The following is a 19,711-nucleotide window of genomic DNA, read 5'->3' on the forward strand; positions in this document are numbered from 1 at the left end:
GATAAGCATTAAGCTGTAGCACTCTTCTCAATGCAGAGGGGCTCTCAAAGGAGAACTGTGGAACTCTTGAGGCCTGTGGGAGCCCCCCCCCCACTTGGTGACGTGATCTCTAAATCAGAAAATGGAGGAACCACTACAGTCCATATAGCCCCCCTATCCCGGTTGTGTGATGTCCTAAGCATCTCAAACGCCCCTGCAGACAAGAACGCCTGATATTGCCCAATGGAAGAAATGTTACAGCGGTAGCTGGAAGCCCCCCGTTAGTGTAATCAACTATCCCTGAAGTAAATTACAAAAGGAACGCATCTACGGCTCCCTCACTCTGTGACCGCCATGGAAAATGCAAACGCGCTCCTCCTAGAGTGCCCCTTTGCTTTCTCCATGGCAGCTACACTGAACTTCTTTTTTTGGGGGGGGGGGCAATAACATTTTTTGCCCCTCGCGTGATACATTTGCCACAAAAAAGAAGAACCACACTAGTGCCAGGAAACCTTTGCCAGAAAAGCAATGGCAATAAATAGCTCACGGGCAAGCGGTCAAGGAAATGATTGCCTGAAATGCCCAGCCGTCCCCACTAACTACTGCCCTATAACTATTGGCCCCTTTCTCCTTGAAATACTGGACCGAGTGGCGTACCTACAAACCCAACATTATCTGGAATCGCCTGCGGAAATCTGGTTTCAGACCAGGCCATGGCACTGAATCAGCACTGCTGGACCTAAAAACCAATTGGATGAGATTAAGGACAGAGGCAACACTGCCCGCCTCCTTTTGCTGTATCTTGTGGATCAACATATTTTGTGCCAACATCTTGCCTCGGCGGGGCACTTCTCTGCTGAAGCCATCTCCTGGATCTCCTCTTTTTTATCACACAGATCCACGAGTGTTCCACTCCAGTGCCTCGGCCTCTCGCGTACCCCTCACCTGCTGCGTCCCACAAGGTTCATGTGTCTTCCCCACCGTCTACAACATTTTTACTAAACCTTTGTTTGACCTACTGGATGCCCGAGGAATCTCCTACACGAACTATTCCGATGATACACAGATCCTTTTGCCGCTCACTTGAATCTATTCCACGGACTCCGATAACCTACACTTAATCTTTCAAACCATCCAGGTGTGGATGGCTTTGCACCTCCTATGCCTCAACGACAAGAAGACGGAATTCCTCCTGGTTGGTTCACAAATATTGCTTAACAAACTGGACCTTGCCTACAAAGCTTTCACCATTGAAGTCATCTCCATCCCTGTCGCCAGCAATGTGAAGACCTTGGGAATTAACCTTGATGCCACACTTTGCCTCTCAAGACAGGTCAAAGCAACAGCCTCCTCTGCTGCCTAATCACTGCCTGCAGACCCCTTCTCTCAAGCACTTATTGGATCAAGACTGGACTACTGTAACGCCCTATTGGTGGAGCCCTCCCTGAGCAACATCAAGAAACTCCAAACTATGCAAAATAACTCACTCAGAGCAGTGCTGAACATTCCAAAACCCGAGCACATTTCAGCCGCAAGGGCAAAGGCTCATTGGCTTCCCAATCGAGAACGCATCCAATTCAAGACCCTAACTATCACGCATTAAAGCCTCGCCAATACAAACGGTACCTGTCGCAAAAATGTACTAAAGCCCACTCCTCAAGGCCTAGACGGGCACTCTACCACAACCACCTTACCATACCCAGATTCAGGAAGAACATATCAGGGGGCATCGGCTTCCCGGTCATCGCTGCCAAAAATTGGAACTCTCTTCCCCCGGCCTTGAGATGCGAGCATCCTACTGGATCTTTAGGGAAAAATCTGAAAACTCTGCTCTCCCCTCTATATGACCAACATGAACTGCAACCTTACATTTGATTCATTGTCTGTTTCCATGCTCACCTCCAGATTCATTGCTGGCAACGCCAGTTTCTGTCCAATGTCGGTATGCTGCGTCAATAACCCATTTGCTGCGTTGGCCGGCGTCTTCGCGTCTCCGTAGATGGTGATGTTATTCACCCAGTTTGGGTTTATTGACCCGTTCCATGTCGGCTGCAGAAAAAATATGAAAACAAACATTGAAAACAAACTACTCCATCATTACCTGCTTAATTCCGAAGGCAGCACAGCAACAGGGTCGTCAGAGGTCGGGGACAGCGTAACTTAAGTTCTGACCTTAGTGATTACTGTTTTCCTAGCCCATAGAGTAGGATTATGATTGGTCATTTATAACGCGCTTAATACCCACAGGTTCCTAAGCGCGGACCCGGGGATCGAACCTGTGTTGCTCCATGTCGTCTCAAGGCGAGCGCGTTTCCCCTGAGCTATCCTTCGAGACAAGTAGTTTCTGGACCCTCAAAGTGTTGGGACACCTGCCCACAGGGACAGGATCAAAGCCAAAATTGAACAGCACCACTGCCCTACTTTTTTTAAAATATAAAACAAATGCACACGTAACCAGGCTCCGCCTATTCCATACCTACCCTGCAGTCATTTTCCAGGGATGTAGCAGGAATTATCGGATGGTCAGGAATGTAGTATGGTTGGGGGGAGGGTGTATGGAGGCAAGGGAAGGGAGTGGGGAGTACAGCAATTTGCATATTTGCACATCCCGTCCTTTTTCCTCAGTACTGTTAGGTGCACCGTTACCACCCAAGGGCAGTCTCCAGGCGCTCATGTTCATGTTCATTTTGTTTTTAGTCCAATGTCTTCGGAGGATAGCTCAGGGGCAACGTGCTCGTCCTGGCAGCAAGCTGACACAGAGCAACACGTGTTTGATCCCCGGGTCTGAGCTTAGAAATCTCTGGGTATTAAGCGCTTTATAAAAAAACAATTATACTTATAAAATCTATGTGACAGTATTTGTAATTATGTTGCGCCTTAAACTGGCTTCGCTAGTAATATGTTTGTGTTTAATAAACATGTGTCTATTCTATGCTATTGGTGTGGATGGGTGGTTGATGGTGGGAAGCCTAATGCTGATAGCATGAGCTTTGCGGTAGGCAGACAGCACATGCAATGACACATCTGTGTACAGGCATGATTGGCTATGCTATGATGGTTGTGGCATTTTGCTGCTGAGTAGGTTATCTGTGGTGGGTGGGCAGGGTGATAGTGCAAATACTGGAATGGGCAGTGTGCATGGGGGCTTGGTGGCCTGCACCATGTATGAGGCGATGGCACTAATAGCATGCGTGCAGTAACATGGGTTGCTACTGAATGCAATGCTATTAGTGAACATATCTAAACAGATATTCGACATGGGTTCAAAATTAATTATAACTGGTTATTTATAACGCACTTAATACCCAGAGGTTTCTAAGCGCGGACGCGGGGATCGAACCTGTGTTGCTCCACGTCGTCTTGCTCCCAAGGTGAGCGCATTGCCCCTGAGCTGTCCTCCCTCCCTCTAATAAGAGGACCTACTGTGCTCCCCCATTTCTGCTGGTGAAACAGCAGATGCCGCTTTGGCATTTTGTTTAACCAGCACCATCTTCCTGTTGCAAGTACCTTGAGTTTGGCGTTCACACTGTCCTCCGGAGCGCCGCTGCTCGTAAGAGTTTGCCCCACAGCCAGGTCCATGATCTCCGTTTGCGGCAGGCACACCTCGTCAGGCCGCGGAGGCATCAGGGATTCCAGTTCATGCGAGTCTGAGGCCGAGTCTTGAGCCGCCGCACCTTGCCGGCCTCGGTGACAGTAGGATGGGGTCCCCACAGACTGGGGGTCTAAACCTACCGTGCCATCTCTGTAGAACAAACAGGAAAATCAGTGGTTCAACAAGGTTGATGGCCTGTCCTCCTAAGGACCGCAACAATATGGCGTTTTAGACTTCATGAAAAGGACCCCTAACAACGATTACCGGTTTCTGGAGCAAACTCATACATTATGCGGACACCCCCCTTTTCAAATAAAGTTGTTATGATATGATATCGCGCTCATACACAAGTGTTTCAGAGTGCGACCAAGCAAAGGGAAGGGAACAAGGGAGAAATAAAAACAACAACCTTACTAGGCCCAGTGACATTAAGAGCGTGCAAGTGCACGGGAGAGGGGGGAGAGGGAGAGTGCGAGGAAGGCAGAAGAGTGGAAAGTGCGGCATCAAGGAGAGAACAGAATAAAATATTAAGTGCAGTAAATAAATAAATGCAATAAATGTATAAAAATAAAAAAGACAAAAGGCAAGTGTGTAATTTGTCAGATAGGGTATATCTGATAAGTGCAAAAGAAAGGTGGGGGACTGTATGGCTACAGAAACAGATCCCAGTGCAGGGTTGGCCCGGTGGCAGTGCAGGAGGGTGGCAGAATGAGCAGGTACCTGGGCCCGAAGGACAAAGGGTGGCCAGAGCATGCTGCCAAGAGAGAAAACAGATCAGCAGGGGAGAGGAGGGGCAAAGGCAGAAGCGAAGAGGAAGGTCTTGAGGAGCTTCCGGAAAAAGGAGTTGGTTCTCCTCAAGTTTCAAGGTGGCAGGGAGGCTGTTCCAAAGAGAGGCTCCCGCCGAAGACAGAGATCTACCCCAACCTTGTTTCTTTGAAAAGCGACTGACCCCGAGGGAGTTAGAAGTAGAAGAGCAAAGGGCTTGAGACGGGAGGTATTTACGAGGGATAGTTGAAGGTATTTTGGACCCCGCCCCCAGAAAGCCTTGTGAACAATGCAGAGGGTTTTAAATGTAATCCTTGCATCCACTCGGAGCCAATGAAGGCATTTCAGAGCTGGAGAGATACGATCCCAGGGCTTAAGGTCAATGACAAGTCTCACAGTCCTGTTCTGGATTAGTTGTAGAGGGCAGAGAGCAGAGGCAGGTAGATTCAGAAAGAGGCTGTTACAGTAGTCCAACCTAGAGAGAACCAGAGCTTGGGAGACAGTGAGCTTCTGGGGGAAGGAGAGGAAAGGCAGTGTACCTCTGAGGAAGTGTAGTAGGAAATTGGACTTTTTAGAAACGTCAGAGATGTGTGAGGAGAAGGAAAGTGTGGAGTCAAAGATGACAACAAGATTCTTAGCCTCGCAGGTAGAGGTAGGAGGAGGGCCATGGTAGGCCGGCCAAAGAGTGAGGGGAAATGATGGTGAAGGTGTACCAATGAGGAGGATCTCAGTCTTGTTGGCGGCACACCAATTTGAATGGCGATTAAGCTATCAGAGATGAGGGAGGGAGAGGTGGTATCAGAGGGAAGCCTGAAAATGAGTTGGGTGTCATCAGAATAGCACTAGAAGTTTGAACAGAAAATGGAAATGTAGTAGGCAAGAGTAGCCAGGTATTGGTTGAAAAGCTAAGGCAAGTGGTTAGACCCCTGGGGAACACCACAGGTAGAGAGAGAGATAGAGGAAAGGAAGGACCCAAGTTGTACCTGGGAAGGTTAATCAGAAAGGAAAGAGGTCAGCCAGGCCAGAGCCTGATCGATGATACCCAGGTTGTCACAGAGACGGTTGAGCAGGATGGTATGATTGACCATATCGAAAGCAGAGGAGAGATCAAGTAGGATAAGGACAGAGGGAATATTACAGTCAAGGTTGGAGAGCAAGGTTGCCTCTCTTTGTCCTCCCTGATCCTGGTTCTGGACAATGGAGGCAATCATTCTGGTTTTAAAAGTTGAGGGATCAGAGCAAATCCCACCCGCCCCCCCCTTAATCAAGACGGAACTTCCTGTTTGAATTGTCAGAGCAAAAATGCTGGGGGGGGGTGCGACACAACTCCCTCCCCATAGCAGGAGGATGCTTTAATAAAAAAAGAAGCTACAATGATACGAATAACAAAAGCTGGGGCTCCACTTTAATGCAAATAATGGCCATTTATAAATAGATCAAGTAAGTCGTGTACGTACAACTACTTTTTAATACAATTAAATTAGTTGAATTGAGATAGGAGTGTAAAAAACCTATTGCGCACATACAATATTTACAAACCATTTCAAGTGTATTTAAAAACAGATCCATAAGAAAGTTTCACTTCAACCCAGGAAAAGGCCTATATAATAGGATTAGCAATTCCTGACTACTAGAGTGGAATCAGCTATAATGGCCATCTCTTAAGCCATTAAAGCCATTAAAGTTTGCAAATGCACTGCATCATATGGGGCGAGTTCAATAGGATTGTGACCCAGGGGTACAACCCATCTGTGATATCCCCTGTGAAGCATCACACATATTCTAGGCCTTATCTTGTGCCCTTAGTATGCACTATGTCCAGTGTAAAGTACATCCCATCGTCCCTGCCTGCAGTGACTCAGGGATTCCAGGTCCCACTCATTTCATCCATCCTCACTGTGCATCCGGGCACCCTGCCCACAGTAAGCCCCCTCTGCCATGTTACAGCCGATAGTGTTTCTGATCTGCCATCGATTCAAGTCGCCAAGTTCTAGGTGGAGCCATTACCCTGTGACACGACGACTCCCACCAATGCTGCGTTACACAAAACACAAGTGACCGGTACCGCCCCTCCTATACCCCAATCAAGTACTAGATAAAGAGCCAGTCTCCAGCCTCCCCATAAATTCTGCCCACCTCCCCAAGGTATGCCATGGTCCAACTCACCTGTGCTTGCTGTTGCGGAAGCTGGCACACATGCAAAAGAGGATGCAGAGAAGACCCAGGCACACGCCCACGATGATGCCAGTCACTGAATGAATGTCTAGGACTTCTAATGGGCACAGAGGAGCAGAAGAACAAACAATTACAATGGTGGATGACTCGTGTGTAGCTTGTGTGTGTGCACGAGTGCGTGTAGACGGGTGATGCACATTAGGACTTCTAATGGGCAGAGAGGAGCAGAAGAACAAACAATTACAATGGTCGATGACTTGTGTGTGTGTGCGAGTGCGTGTAGACGGGTGGTGCACATTCATCTAAGAAATACATATTAACAATTGGGTACTGTCGGGTGTAATCAAAGGCCCCAACCCACAGAATTGAAGGGCCCATGGAAAATTACCTGCCAGCATGCAGAAACCTGCACGCAAAATTTGGGCCCATTTAGGCAGACTATGCCGGTGTCTTTCTGCAAGTGAAATCCAGAGAAAGCGGAAACAAAAATGGAATCCGAGTGCAGATGGAAAAGAACATCATATTGCAGGCCATGAAATAAATGCATAATTTTTCAATGAAACTGTCACCCATCAAAAGCGGGTACACTATGACAATTCAGACCCACTTTTCAGAAGAAAAACCAACAGTAGATTATAAAAAGTGTGTTTTATTAATGACGGAAAGAAACAACCCTGTACTTTCAGCAAAAAAGCAAAGTGAACCCTAAACAGTAAAACACAATGTATGTCAAAGAATAAAGGCTGAGGTTAGAAATTAAATCTGTGACTTCCCTCCAGCCAAGGTCAAAGGGTGGGACAAGGGGCAAACTTCACAAAGGACTTGCCCCACTCAAAGCCTGGCTTGCATCCCAGCTGTGCAAAACTGTAATAAAACGTGGCCTGCCTGAATGGTGTTGTCCCTGAATGCTGAGCACTGTGCAGCAATAAGTGGCCCGGGCTGGTGCATGCCCGGAATGTAGGGGAGGGAGGTGTGAAAATCAGGGGCTACAATTAAGAAGGGATGAACTTTGAAAGAAATACAAGTAATGGATGCCTTTCCGATCTAAATGGTGGCATCCTTCGGATAAGACGCAGGCCTTGTAACATCAAAGGGCCGGCCCAGCTCATTATCTACAGTGGGAGATCTCTGTGTAGCAAATGCTTCTCCCATTTATGATCTGTAGCCACCAACTTCAAACAGCAAAACTTCAAACACAAAGAGACTAATAATAACTCTGATTACAGATTGTCCCAGAGAGACACATGGCCTGGAGGCAGAAGAGCTCCCATTTGTCCAACATGAAGATTTACTATTAATTTAAAAGGACTATTATAACTTAGGCCTTTTTCTCAGCAACCATAAGTCATACTGATTACATGTATGTTTCTCCTTTTAGATAATTTCTAGGTGATTTTGGTGACATAAAATTCATCCACCTGTGACTCAGGGAACTGCAATGGCCATTTAAAATGGGTTTCTGGCTGATCTGAAAAGGTGCCAAATGTGAGAGTTGGCGTGCTGGTGGAGGGAAAATTAGAAATATGGGTAATACATTACATGTTCCTAACTAATATGCTTTTCGTAAAAAGGGTTGAAAATTGCCAAACCGCAGTGCAACTTGGTGGGGACCTGGCTGTTGTTTTATTATATTCCCCCTGATTAGCTGAAACGGAATACATATATGGGATACATTACTCACCGTCATCGTATTTCTGATGCTTGTATCTGCTTAGATCACATGCTGTGCATAGGCCGACATCTAGTGGAATCTGCAGAGTATTACAGTTTGTTTTTCGAAACTCGAAAAGGGGCGTCGAACTAGGGCGTGCCAGTAATACTATCCCTAGTGTGACGTCCTCTGTACCCATGATCCTTCACGCGTGTAGGACCCTCATATTGTATTTTTTCTGACATGAGGTAGCATGAGGAGTAGCGTGAGTACAGAGAATCCAAGCAGATAAGATAGATAAGACTACAAGCAACCATGCGCCTTCTCTCAGAGGGGAGGAAGCGCGGGCGCATGTGAATCTAAGCAGATACTAGCATCAGAAATACAATTACGGTGAGTAATGTATCCCATCTGAGGCTTGTGGAATCTGCTTAGATCACATGCTGTGCATAGATTAGCAAGCAGTGTTAGAAGAAGGAGGTGGTATGCGAGAAGGTTCATGAGTGAATAAGTGTCTTAGAACCGCTTGTCCCACTTGAGTATCTGTCTTGGAATGAGTGTCAATGCACTAGTGCTGAGTAAAGGTGTGAATAGAGATCCATGTAGCTGCTTTGCAAATGCTGTCAAGGGGTACATTTGCAATGAAAGCCAGAGTGGCTCCAATACCTCTTGTATAGTGGGCCTTTATCGTAAAAGGCAGTGTTTTATCTGAAAGGGAATACCACAGTTGGATACATCTGACTATCCACTTAGAGATGGCATTCTTAGAGACGTGATCTGCCTCGCTGCCTGGAGCTATGGAGGCGAACAGCTGATCTGTCTTTCTTAGCGGTCTGGTCTTGTCTACATAGTACAGGACCACCCTCATCACATCTAGTTTCACCTCAGAAGAGCTTTTGGGTTCTTGGAAGAAGGCTGGTAGCTCAATAGACTGGTTAACATGGAATTTGGAAGTGAACTTAGGTGAGAACCTATGGTGAGTGCATAAAACCAGTTTATCCTTATGAATAGTAAAGAAAGGATCCTGCACTGACAGAGCTTGAATTTCACTGACGCTTCCTATGGAGGTGATGGCTACTAAGAGGGCAGTTTTATAAGTCAGGTGTTTGAGATTAGATTTGTGCATGGGCTCAAAGGGAGGTCCCATGAGCAAGTACCACATTAAGGTCCCAACCTGGTGGTGGGTTAGAAATTGGAGGGTGGAGTCTCTTTACCCCTTCCATAAATGTTTTGACAACTGGTACTTTCCACCATGACACCTTGTTATAGGAGGTGGTGTAGGCTGATAAAGCTGCCAGGTGTACTTTAAGTGAGTTAAACACTAACCCTGCATCCAATAGGTGGAGCATATAGGTGACGGCATTAGAAGGAGTACAATCAACTGGCACCAAATAACAAATCGTTTCCATTTGTCATAGTAACAGTGCCTCGTATTAGGTTTTCTTGACTCTTTCAAGATATCCATACATCTCTGGGGTAAACTGAGATGTCCGAACTCTATGACTTCAGGAGCCATGCTGACAAGTTCATGGATTTGGGCTGAGGATACCGCCAGTTTGCGTAGGTGTGGATACCACGGTTGTCTCGCCCACATAGGAGCAACCAGGATGAGCATCATTCCATGTGGATCTTGTTCACCACTTTCTTCATCAGAGGGGTTGGTGGAAAAGCATAGGCAAACATCCCTGACCAATTCATCCATAGGGCGTTTCCCTTGGAGCCTGGTTCGGGTAACCTGGATGCAAAGTCTGGGCATTGTCTGTTTTCGCTTGTGGCGAATAGGTCTATAGTGGGGAAACCCCATTGAGAGAAGAGGTCTCCTACGACTTCTTTGTGTAGTCGCCACTTGTGTTCCTCTGGGGGGGGATCTCTGCTCAGAGCATCTGCTAGCGAGTTGAGTTCGCCTGGAACATGTTGGGATGACAAGTAAATCTTCTGTTTGAGTGCCCATTTCCAGATTTTTGGGGCAAACTTGGACAGATTGGGAGAATGAGTGCCCCCTTGTTTGTTTAAGTAAAACATTGCAGTCGTGCTGTCTGTTAGGATTTGCACAGACTGGTTGGATAGGAGGGGTTTGAATGCCCGAAGCACTCTGAAACTGCCAGACGTTCTAGCAGATTGATGTGGTTCTGAGTCACTGTGTGAGACAACGGCCCGTATCTCTAGATCGTAGAAGGGTTTCCCCTTCGTAAGATTCTCTCTTTTCCACCAGCGAAGACTATGTACTGGTGTTGGCAAAACAACCACTAGATCGTCCCACTGACCACTTGCTTGAGACCACTGTTTTGTCAACAGTTCCTGCATGGGTCGCATGCACAGGCGCGCGTGAGGAACCAGGTAAATGCAAGATCCCATCATGCATAGCAAACGCATAGCTTTGCGCACCCTTATTTGGCGACCGGCCTGATATTGAGGAATTTGCAGCAACAGATTTCGAATTCTTTCCTCTGATGGAAAGGCCAACCCCTCTTGGGTATTTAGGACAACTCCTAGGAACTGTTTTGAGGTGCTTGGCACCAGGCTTAATTTCTTTCTCATTGATTGAGAAGCCCAATTGGAAGAGGAGGTTGATTGTTCTTTGGATGTTTAGTCTGCAAATTAGGGGGGGGACTACCCTGTAATGAGCCAGTCGTCCAGGTAAGGGTACACTGGGATTGCCTCCCTGTGTAAGTGCGTCGCCACCACCGCCAGTACCTTGGTGAATACCCTTGGAGCGGATGCTATGCCAAAGGACAGCACCTTGAACTGGTAGTGCTGGCTGTCTATCTTGAAACGCAAGAATCTTCTGTGCGATGGAAACATTGAAATAGGAAAATAGGCATCTTTCATATCCAATGTTGCCATGTAATCTCCTTTTTTTTAGTAGGGGGATTACCTCTTGGGAGTGTAGTCATGCAGAATTTGTGTGGCTTGACATACTTGTTTGCAGGGTGCAAATCTAATACTAGGTGCATTGTCAGATCTTTTTTTGGCAAAAGGAAGTAGGTTGAATAAATACCCCTGTTTACCTGGCTGACCGGGACGACTTCTATGGCGTCCTTTGCTAGCAGAACGGCAATCTCCTCGAGGAGGATCTTCTCATGTTCCAGCAAGTGTACCTTTTGTCGCAGAGGATGGTCGTGGGGGCCCCTAGCAACTCTATGCAGTATCCTCCGGACACTGCAGACAGCACCCATCTGTCCGAAGTGATCCCCTCCCATGCATGGGTGAAGGTAGAATTGCAACCCACTACTGGGGATGCATGGGAAGGGACCACTGTTTATTGGGTGGCGTACCACCTCTACCGGGGCTGCCTCTACCCCTAGTGCGGCCCCTGCGCTGACCTCTGGTGAAACCCTGAGTAGCCTGGGATTGATTGTTGCCCCACGAGGTTCCCTGATTCTGGTAATAGTTTGAACCCCTTTGGGAACTTTGGACCCGAAAGCAGCGAAAATTGTTGTTTCCCCTCTGTCCAGAGGGTTTATTGGTGAGTTGGCCAAGCGATTTTAGGGTCTCGTACTCATCCTTAGCTGTTTTTAAGGCTTCCTCCACTGCCTTGCTGAATAGTACGTTTGTCTCTATCGGCATACCTATGAGAGTGGCTTGGGTTTCGGGTTTGAACCCTGACTGCCTTAGCCAAGCGTGATGCTTTATAACAGTGCCTTCGTGATTAACCGTCTTGCATTATCTGCTACATCAAAGTTTGTCTTTAGTATGCATCCTGATACAGACCTTCCATCTGCTGCCAGTTGAGCCAACTGGCTCTTTAGGGGTTCGGGTGCGGAGGATTCCAAAGCAGATACCTCCTCCCACTGATGGCAACTGTAGCTTGCCAAAAGAGTGGCACTGTTGGCAATTCGTGCCAGATAGGCGGAAGTGGAGGCAACCTTTCTACCCAGAGCGTATAGTCATTTACTCTCCTTATCAGGAGGTGCTTCAGAAGAAGCAAGCTGTGTACCTTCCCTCTTTCTGGTGGTTAATACGACCAGGGAATCCGGTTTTAATGGGCCCCTAATGTACAGGGGATCGGAGGGTGTGGCACGGAACAATTTCTCGACTCACGGATTAACCGCACGAGTGAGATTTGAGGTTACCAGCGAGTGATCAATCCTATGCTGGATGGATTTTAATATAGGGATAGCCTGAGAAATGGCTCTCCTGTCTCCTAGGATCTCTTCAGTGAAATCCATGTCTTCTTGGACACCCTGCGTGTCAATATGAAAATGGGCAGCTGCCTTAGCCAGTACCTCATTGAGGAGTGGTTGGTTATCTACCAGCAAGTCATGCACCGGGGGGTCTTTAGGAATGGGGGAGTCAATATTGTAGGCTTCAGCCTCATCCTCCTCCTCCTCCTCCTGGTCCTCGTCATCCGCATAGTAAGAGACCCCTGTTTGGTCTTCCACCAATTGTGGTTCTGTTTCATCACAATATGAATCAGGGTGGTAAGATTCAACCACAAAGGAGTCTGTGACCAAACCCTGTGCTGGGGCATCAGAGTGGAGTTTTGTAGCAGGGGGCTGAGAGGATTTAGGTTTTGCCTTAGACCCTGAAGGGGCAGAGGTAGCCGGGGTGTTGGCATAACTATGAAAGTAATTAGGACCCTTTTCATAGAAGTCAACCTTAAATGACATCCTTCTCATGACCCTATCAATATCTGCTGAGTTCCATTCTCTGGAGCTAGGAATAACAACAACATTTTCTGGTTTCTCATCAATGCCAATATCGTGAGCAGTGGGAGAAATTACTCTACTTTTAGTGGTAGGGTCAGAGACCTTGGACTTTTCTATTGATTTAGGGGCCTTCTGTTTCTCTTTATGAACATGGTGTTCTGAAGATGACCTTTTATGTTGTTTATCCCCCTTCCCATGACTAGAGGAATGTTTCCCAGTGTTTTTAGAGGCCTCTGAGGGATTTGACGGCTTGTGTCGAGTTTCGGAGTTGGTAGTTGAGGAAGGACGTCGAGTCTTGGGTGTAGACGCTACGTGCTTTGTCTGAGGAGGAAAGAGGGCGGAATCGTCATCTGACGATTGAGCCTCTGGGACTATTGATAGTGCGACACCTTTATCAACTGAGGACGGTTGGTCTTTGTCATGAGGCGAGCATGAACGGGAACACCCAGAGGACACAGATTTGTTGGACCGCTCTCTTGGTGTCTTCCGTTGCCGATTGCTCGACACGCGTGTTGAGTCACGGCCGGGGCTGATGTGTTTAATGGAGGTAGTATGTGTAGCGCTCTTGCTGCCGAGTGTTGTCCCCACAACGTGGCCGCCGGCCAGTCCTTCGGGGTCAGGGGCCTGCGCGTGGGTGTCCAAAGTCACCCCTTTGCCCTCGCTGTCCGATTTGGCCGCGTTGCTGCCATCGCTGAATGTCCCCTCCACTTCCATGGCCTCTATCTGCCTGGCGTAGTGGGCCCAGGGTTTAGTTGAGCGGTCCTTAAGGGTTTTCGGCTTGAAGAGCTTGCAAGATTGACAGGTAACCTTGGGATGGTCTTGTGGGAGACACAGATTGCAAGTATTGTGCTTTCCCACCCAGGGAAACTTCTTATTACACTTAGGGCAGAATTTGAATGGAGTACTCTCCATATGTTACAAAATGACAGCGGGCGGCTATATGTAGGAAAAAGGTGGGGAATAGCCTGTATGACCACCCCCCACTCTCCCTACTGTACAGGGCCAAGGCCATAGGCCTTCCAAGTCCCGAAGTCCGTTGTGGCAGTCCTCGATGGCTGGCTTCCTCGATCTTCACCAGCGACGATCTTCGGCGTAGGGTGGAAGTGAACGGGGACGTTTTTTAACAGTAATTGTAAGTATAAACGGCTAAAGCCGAGGGAACTCTGCAACATGCGTCAGACTAGTATGGTGGAAAAAAACAATCTGAGGGTCCTACACGCGGGTACAGGGGACGTCACACTAGGGATAGTATTACTGGTCCGCCCTGGTTCGATGCCCCTTTTCGAGTTTCGAAAAACAAATTGTAATACTCTGCAGCTTCCACTAGGTGTCGGCCTTCGCACAGCATGTGATCTAAGCAGATTCCACAAGCCTCAGAAATATATATATTATGGAAGTTACTAGTAAATCACAAAGTTTATGATACATAACTAGTTTATGCCAAACATTTGACATGAGAACAAATGGCAATTACAAATGGGAATTGCCATATGTCTTCTCCAGACTCCTAAACCAATCCTTAGAGATGTGCTAGAGTTGGGAGGAGAGAGAAGGGTAACTGTCCAATCCTATTTGTGAGAACCCTTGCAGGGTACTCCCCAAGATTGTAAACGTGATGGTGTCATCGCTGCTATATAAAGTGGAATGCACTGTGAGGAAGGAAGAGCTGCTGAACCGTATCATCTGATAGCCGCATGGAATCACCCAAGGAGATTGCTGAGATTCCATCTGGGTGGAGCTGTCTTTTTCTGTCAAGGCCCAAAAGCTGGCTGGGTCCAATGGTGGAGTGCTGGGAGCCATCCTTGAGAGTGGAGTGACCAGACCCCTGCCCTATCCTCCAAGGGGGACCTGAAATGCACCCAGCTTTCCTGAACTTTAAACAGTCTTTCTATGTAAGTACAACTGAGCCCTGGGAAACCAAAAGGTGGAGGAGTCTGCTTGCCGTAATCCTTTCCATTTATAGTGGGGTGGGGGGGCAAAACTGGGTAGATCCTTAGCCTAATTAACAAAAAATATTAATTTAATGAATTCCCCAATGGCGGCACACCACAGGTGATTTTTGTTAACATTCAAAATTAACAAAGCTCCATTTCTGGTGTGCACTGAAAACTATAGACTGTAATTTAATTGGGTAATCCTATTCGCCCTGTTGACCCTGACTTCTTTAGGAAGAGGGGTGTCTTTGTCCCCAGACTATAAAAATCCCTAAACTGCCCAGCTTCACCAACACCGACCTTTCAGTGAGGGGGGTCTGAAAACAAACCTCTAAATCAAACAGTGTTTATTTTAAACCAAAGATGAGGGTGACATTATAATTGCCATAGGCATTTGTACCAATCTCTAAACCCAGCTGCTAGCCTTTTAAGTGTGCAGGTAACTCAAAATTGCACAGCTCGACATATGTAGATTCCTTGTGTTCATTGGCCAGTTTGATTATTTCTTGAAGGGAAATCTGTATAATGTTAAGTATTGTGATTTGTATTTTTCCCAACTAACGTCTGTGATTTATTTTTGTAACAAGAAGTTTAATTGTGAGCCACAAAGAAGGTGGTGTGTGTTGTTTTAGTGTGACCTCTATTATCTATCTTCCAAATAAGTACAAAAACATATTTCCTATACTCAGCCTAGTTCATGGCTCACTGTGGCCACGGGGGGTGGGGTGAGGGAGTTTGTGCGACTCTATATGAGTCTTTAGTAAGGCCAGTGCTACAAAACGTAAGCAAGTATTGCAGGGCTCCTTGATTGGGGGGTGGGAAGGAACTCCCCAGGTTAAGGATGCTCTCAATATAACGTGACATCGTTCCAGAAACAGTCCAGCCACACATAGATTTGGGGTGTTCCCTGAGAGCCCACTGTCTACAAAAGAAGAGTAGAACTGGGGGAATAAATGACTGGGGCGGGCATTGGGTATTACATTTCACCAACTGCGCCAAAGCAGCACAGGTCTTTCAGAGGCTTTGCGCTATACTCCTATCTGCCCCGACACATTCTAATGCTTATAGCGCCCAACAAACCACAAGAGCAGATAGCGCTACAAGTTACTGCTTGAAGTGGACCCGCCACCACGGCGTGTAACACATGCTGCATTGTGTGACACAATGAACAGGATAATCTTCATACAATTGTGGCGGTACTTCCATACTGCACAACACTCAATCCAGATGACAAGGAGCACATACAAATCTAACAGGCTTCATGGATGCTCCAGAAATTCCAAAATGTCCCAGAATAAACCTAGCACGAGGCGTAACCTCGAAAGGTATTTCAGAACAGGAAGCAGCATTAGACATCTCCTCTACAATACCCCTTGGTTAGGGTACATTCTGTCCACTTTGGAGCAAATAGGTTCGCAGCTACCTTTCGGTTTCACGTTTACATGCTCTGAATATATTGCCATCTAGTGGTCGGGTCAGTTACTGCTACGTGTTTGTTATGTTATGTTAAAGGTTCTTATACCGTGCACTGTTGCCACCTGTGTGGTTTCTTGGTGCTCCGGCGCGGGCAGATTGATAACCAATAGGTGTCAGCATGGGGGCGTCTATGATGAAACACCTGTAAGGCACTGACTCCTCTCCCACAATACCTCTATGAGGAGGCGCCGCCTTTCGATTGTGTTTTTTAAGTGTTTTTCTTTTTTTAGTAAACTGTTCTAACCTCAAATATAGAATAGGTTTTCAAGCTTCACAACTGCATTTGCAGCGTCAGTGTGTTATCGGTTCAGATGCTATATTAGCAAGTCGTGGTTACACCCCTTTGGGTGTAAATTACATTCTTTAACATTGCCCCTCTCACTTGTGAATCTGCTTTTAATAGAGTAATAATAAACTACTATTTGGTTAAAGTATGTAATGAACTCTGCATTGGCTCAATATATGCCCGTCTATACACAGCGGGCAGAGGTTGTGCCGATGCCCATTTAAAAATGTTTTTGGGGGGTGGGGGTTCTTGCCTACAGCTAGCAATACCTGCACGCATATGTTAACAACCAAAATTATTTGATCTGGTGTAGTATAAGGTTTTCAAATGCAAAAGTACAGTGGGAAAAAAGGGCAATTGCTTTGCGCCGCAAGCAGTTCACCTGGTGTAGTTTGGTGTCTCTATAGGACATCCCATATGTAACAGGGAACAGCAAGAATGCGTTCAGAGAAACACAGGTAAAGGACTTTGGTTAGGGGAAGCAACTGTGCGCAGCTTACTTTTTAATATAAAATATATTTACTAAAGCACATTGCAATTGGCAATTGCCTCATTATGGTGGCATAACCTGGCACCAGTAGGAACCTCACTAAGCTCAAAGCATAGTAACTGCCCCACACCAAACAGCTGCAGCAAGGGTAAAACACATCAGTGGCAATTGAGCAGCTGTTGGAGAGGTTTGTCATTTGCCAGCAAATGCCCATCTTGACTGCCAGGCTATTATGCAAGTCTATGCAAAAAGGAAAAGCAGGCTCATCCTTGGCACTTAAAGGGTTAAAGTGGCAAATCCTTTGTTTGGTGCTGACTGATGTCTCCTCAGGGAATATAGGTACCTAACATCAGCCCCACCTTAGGCCTTCGCTTGCTGGCAAAATCCTAGGTAATCAATCGAGGCAGGGTAAGAGTGGTCGTGGACTGACAACGACAGGTGTGCACAGCAGAACAACGAAAGGCAGCCATGAGGGGGGCGGGGGGAAGGTAGTAGCTTGAACTCCAAATGACCTCTTGAGAAAAGCTATTAAGCGTTCTGTCTCAGAGACTATGCTCCCCCCATCCCCAAAAGGAGTGGGGGACCCACTTCGACTGAAGAGGATGTAAGGCCCTAACGCCAAGCCATGTTCGGGTGGAGTGCTGGGACCCATGCTTGAGAGTGGAGTGACCAGATCCCTGCCATGGAACGGGTGCAGCCTAAGCTGTGGAGGAATATGTGTTTGATGGTGAATGCAACAAGGAACTGACTAGTCTTCCTGGAAACATATGTCTTTTCTAAATAGTACCTGTGTGGCCAGCATGTTTTTGACATATCTAATCTCATTTGGCCTTAGAGTAAGGCTCTTTAAAGTATACTAGCGCAATGGTTTGATTAAAGCGAATGGATTGGGGTGTGGCTTGGCGCCTACAGGAATGGCCACTAGTTTCGCTCCGTTCCCTACGACTGCCATATATCACACTGATGAATCTCACCTTTATAAAATACTGACAAACAGATTAAGACTTACCTTATGTTCCTGAAGTGGATGGCGAGGGATTTGGAAGCCATATTGGGTTGGTGTCAGCCACGCTAAGTATGGAAGCCTGGAGCGGCTCTCGTGTTCAATACGCTGGGTCACATGAGCAGGGTGATCGGTGTGATGCAGACCTGCTCGCGGAGGCCTCGTCTTCCTGTCTGCTTACTTCAAAGCGCACCCTCTGGTGGCCTGTCAGTAAGACCTCGACTTTCAATGTTTATCATGTTATAAAGAACGCCGGCTGGCACGCCGCCTATATTATAAAATAATACTTCTCTTCTGAGGGGCTTTTTTCAACAGGCCGTGTTAACTGTTTCCTTGGCAGCATATTTTCATCTATATCTGGGAAGTGGCCTTGAATAATACACTTGTATTTCTACAAAGAGCCGAATAGTTTATACTGTGGCTATCAACCTATCAACATCTCTAATATGGTGGCCCAAATGGGTGCCCAGAAAGGATTCTGTAATAAAAATACCACTGCTTCAACTGCCCCCCCCCCCCGCCTATTATGCCCCAGGCCTGTCTCCACTGCGGTCCAGGGCTACTCACCTGGTGGCATTATCCTCAAAGGTGGATGTGGAATGTGGGGACCAGCCGACAGGCTGGAGGGCCGTGCCCCAGAACCTAAACCAGAGACAGGCTTCTTGGCAGAATGCCATACATGGGCGCAGCCATGACTATCTGTAGTGCACATGGGCGGAGACCTGGACACTACCTCTTCGCGCCTGAGCTACACTCACAGCGTCTTTTGTTGCTACGCAACAACACCTGCTGCAATGTTTGCATCGCGGGAGCAGCAGGCTATTTAAACCCGGCTTTCCCTTGTACGGATGCGTCTCAAAGTGCTCCATGCGTACGCCCTGTTTGTTCTTGATTCTCTGCATTCTAGACTACCCTTACTTACCTCCGCTTCCTGCCTGCCCTCTCTCTACATACCTACCCTATTACCTTGCGCTTCCTAAATACTGCTCTTAACAGCCTCTCTTTGCTTTGGCGACTGCCTGCTGCTGGTCTCCATTCTTTGTCCCACGTTGCCTTGTGGCGGTCTCCTGCTGCCTTCTGTGACTGACTCCTGGTGCTACGTCTTCAGCATCTGCACAGCTGTTACCAGCTTTCCCGGGCCTTCCCTTTGCGCTGTCTCTACACCACATTAATCTGGAAACAGCTGTCGTGTGGCTTAGGGGGTTGACCACCGGGTACCTGTTATGTTTAGCCATCCCAAAGGGGGGTTGGGGGTTAGCCCCTACACCATACTTATCAATAGTTGGAACTCTGGAGGACAAGAGAAGAACCAGAAGTAAAGTACCATGACCATGAACACGGATTCAACGTGACCAGGTACTTGACAACCCCCACCAAACGCTCTAAAGAGGCCTAAGAGTGACTCTAAGAGTGACTCTCCTCCGCCACTCGAAACATGTAATGACCCGGGCATGGAGACTGTTCTGTTGGAACTAAAGGCTCGCAAACCTTTTACGGGAGTGACTAGTAATAAACTCCACCAACTTGACAACAGATGACCCATGTTTGAGACCAGAATAGGTGCAGTGGAGCGGAGGATTGGCCCGGCAGAAGATGCATCTCAGCGTGTAGCTCTTCTAGAAAAATCAGCAAAAGACCTTCAGAAACATAATGAAGAACTGGAAAAGCCAGGTCGTAGAAACAATATTTGCATAATTGGGATGCCAGAGAA

General features: G+C 47.2%; 1 protein-coding gene across 2 annotated transcripts in view; it reads right to left on the reverse strand.

The window, feature by feature from the left end:
* The window catches only part of IGDCC4 (immunoglobulin superfamily DCC subclass member 4), a 677,662-nt gene that overhangs the window by 25,458 nt on the left and 632,493 nt on the right, over window positions 1-19,711 (reverse strand). For both annotated transcript variants that reach the window (XM_069625112.1, XM_069625111.1), the window contains exons 17-19: window positions 6,503-6,608; window positions 3,487-3,721; window positions 1,879-2,028 (exon numbers count right to left, since the gene is read on the reverse strand). In XM_069625112.1, the coding sequence (XP_069481213.1) occupies window positions 1,879-2,028; window positions 3,487-3,721; window positions 6,503-6,608 (491 nt within the window). The remainder of the gene's footprint in view (window positions 1-1,878; window positions 2,029-3,486; window positions 3,722-6,502; window positions 6,609-19,711) is intronic.

Source organism: Ambystoma mexicanum, chromosome 11 (genome assembly GCF_040938575.1).
Source record: "Ambystoma mexicanum isolate Mex_15411 chromosome 11, UKY_AmexF1_1, whole genome shotgun sequence".
Lineage (NCBI taxonomy): Eukaryota > Metazoa > Chordata > Amphibia > Caudata > Ambystomatidae > Ambystoma > Ambystoma mexicanum.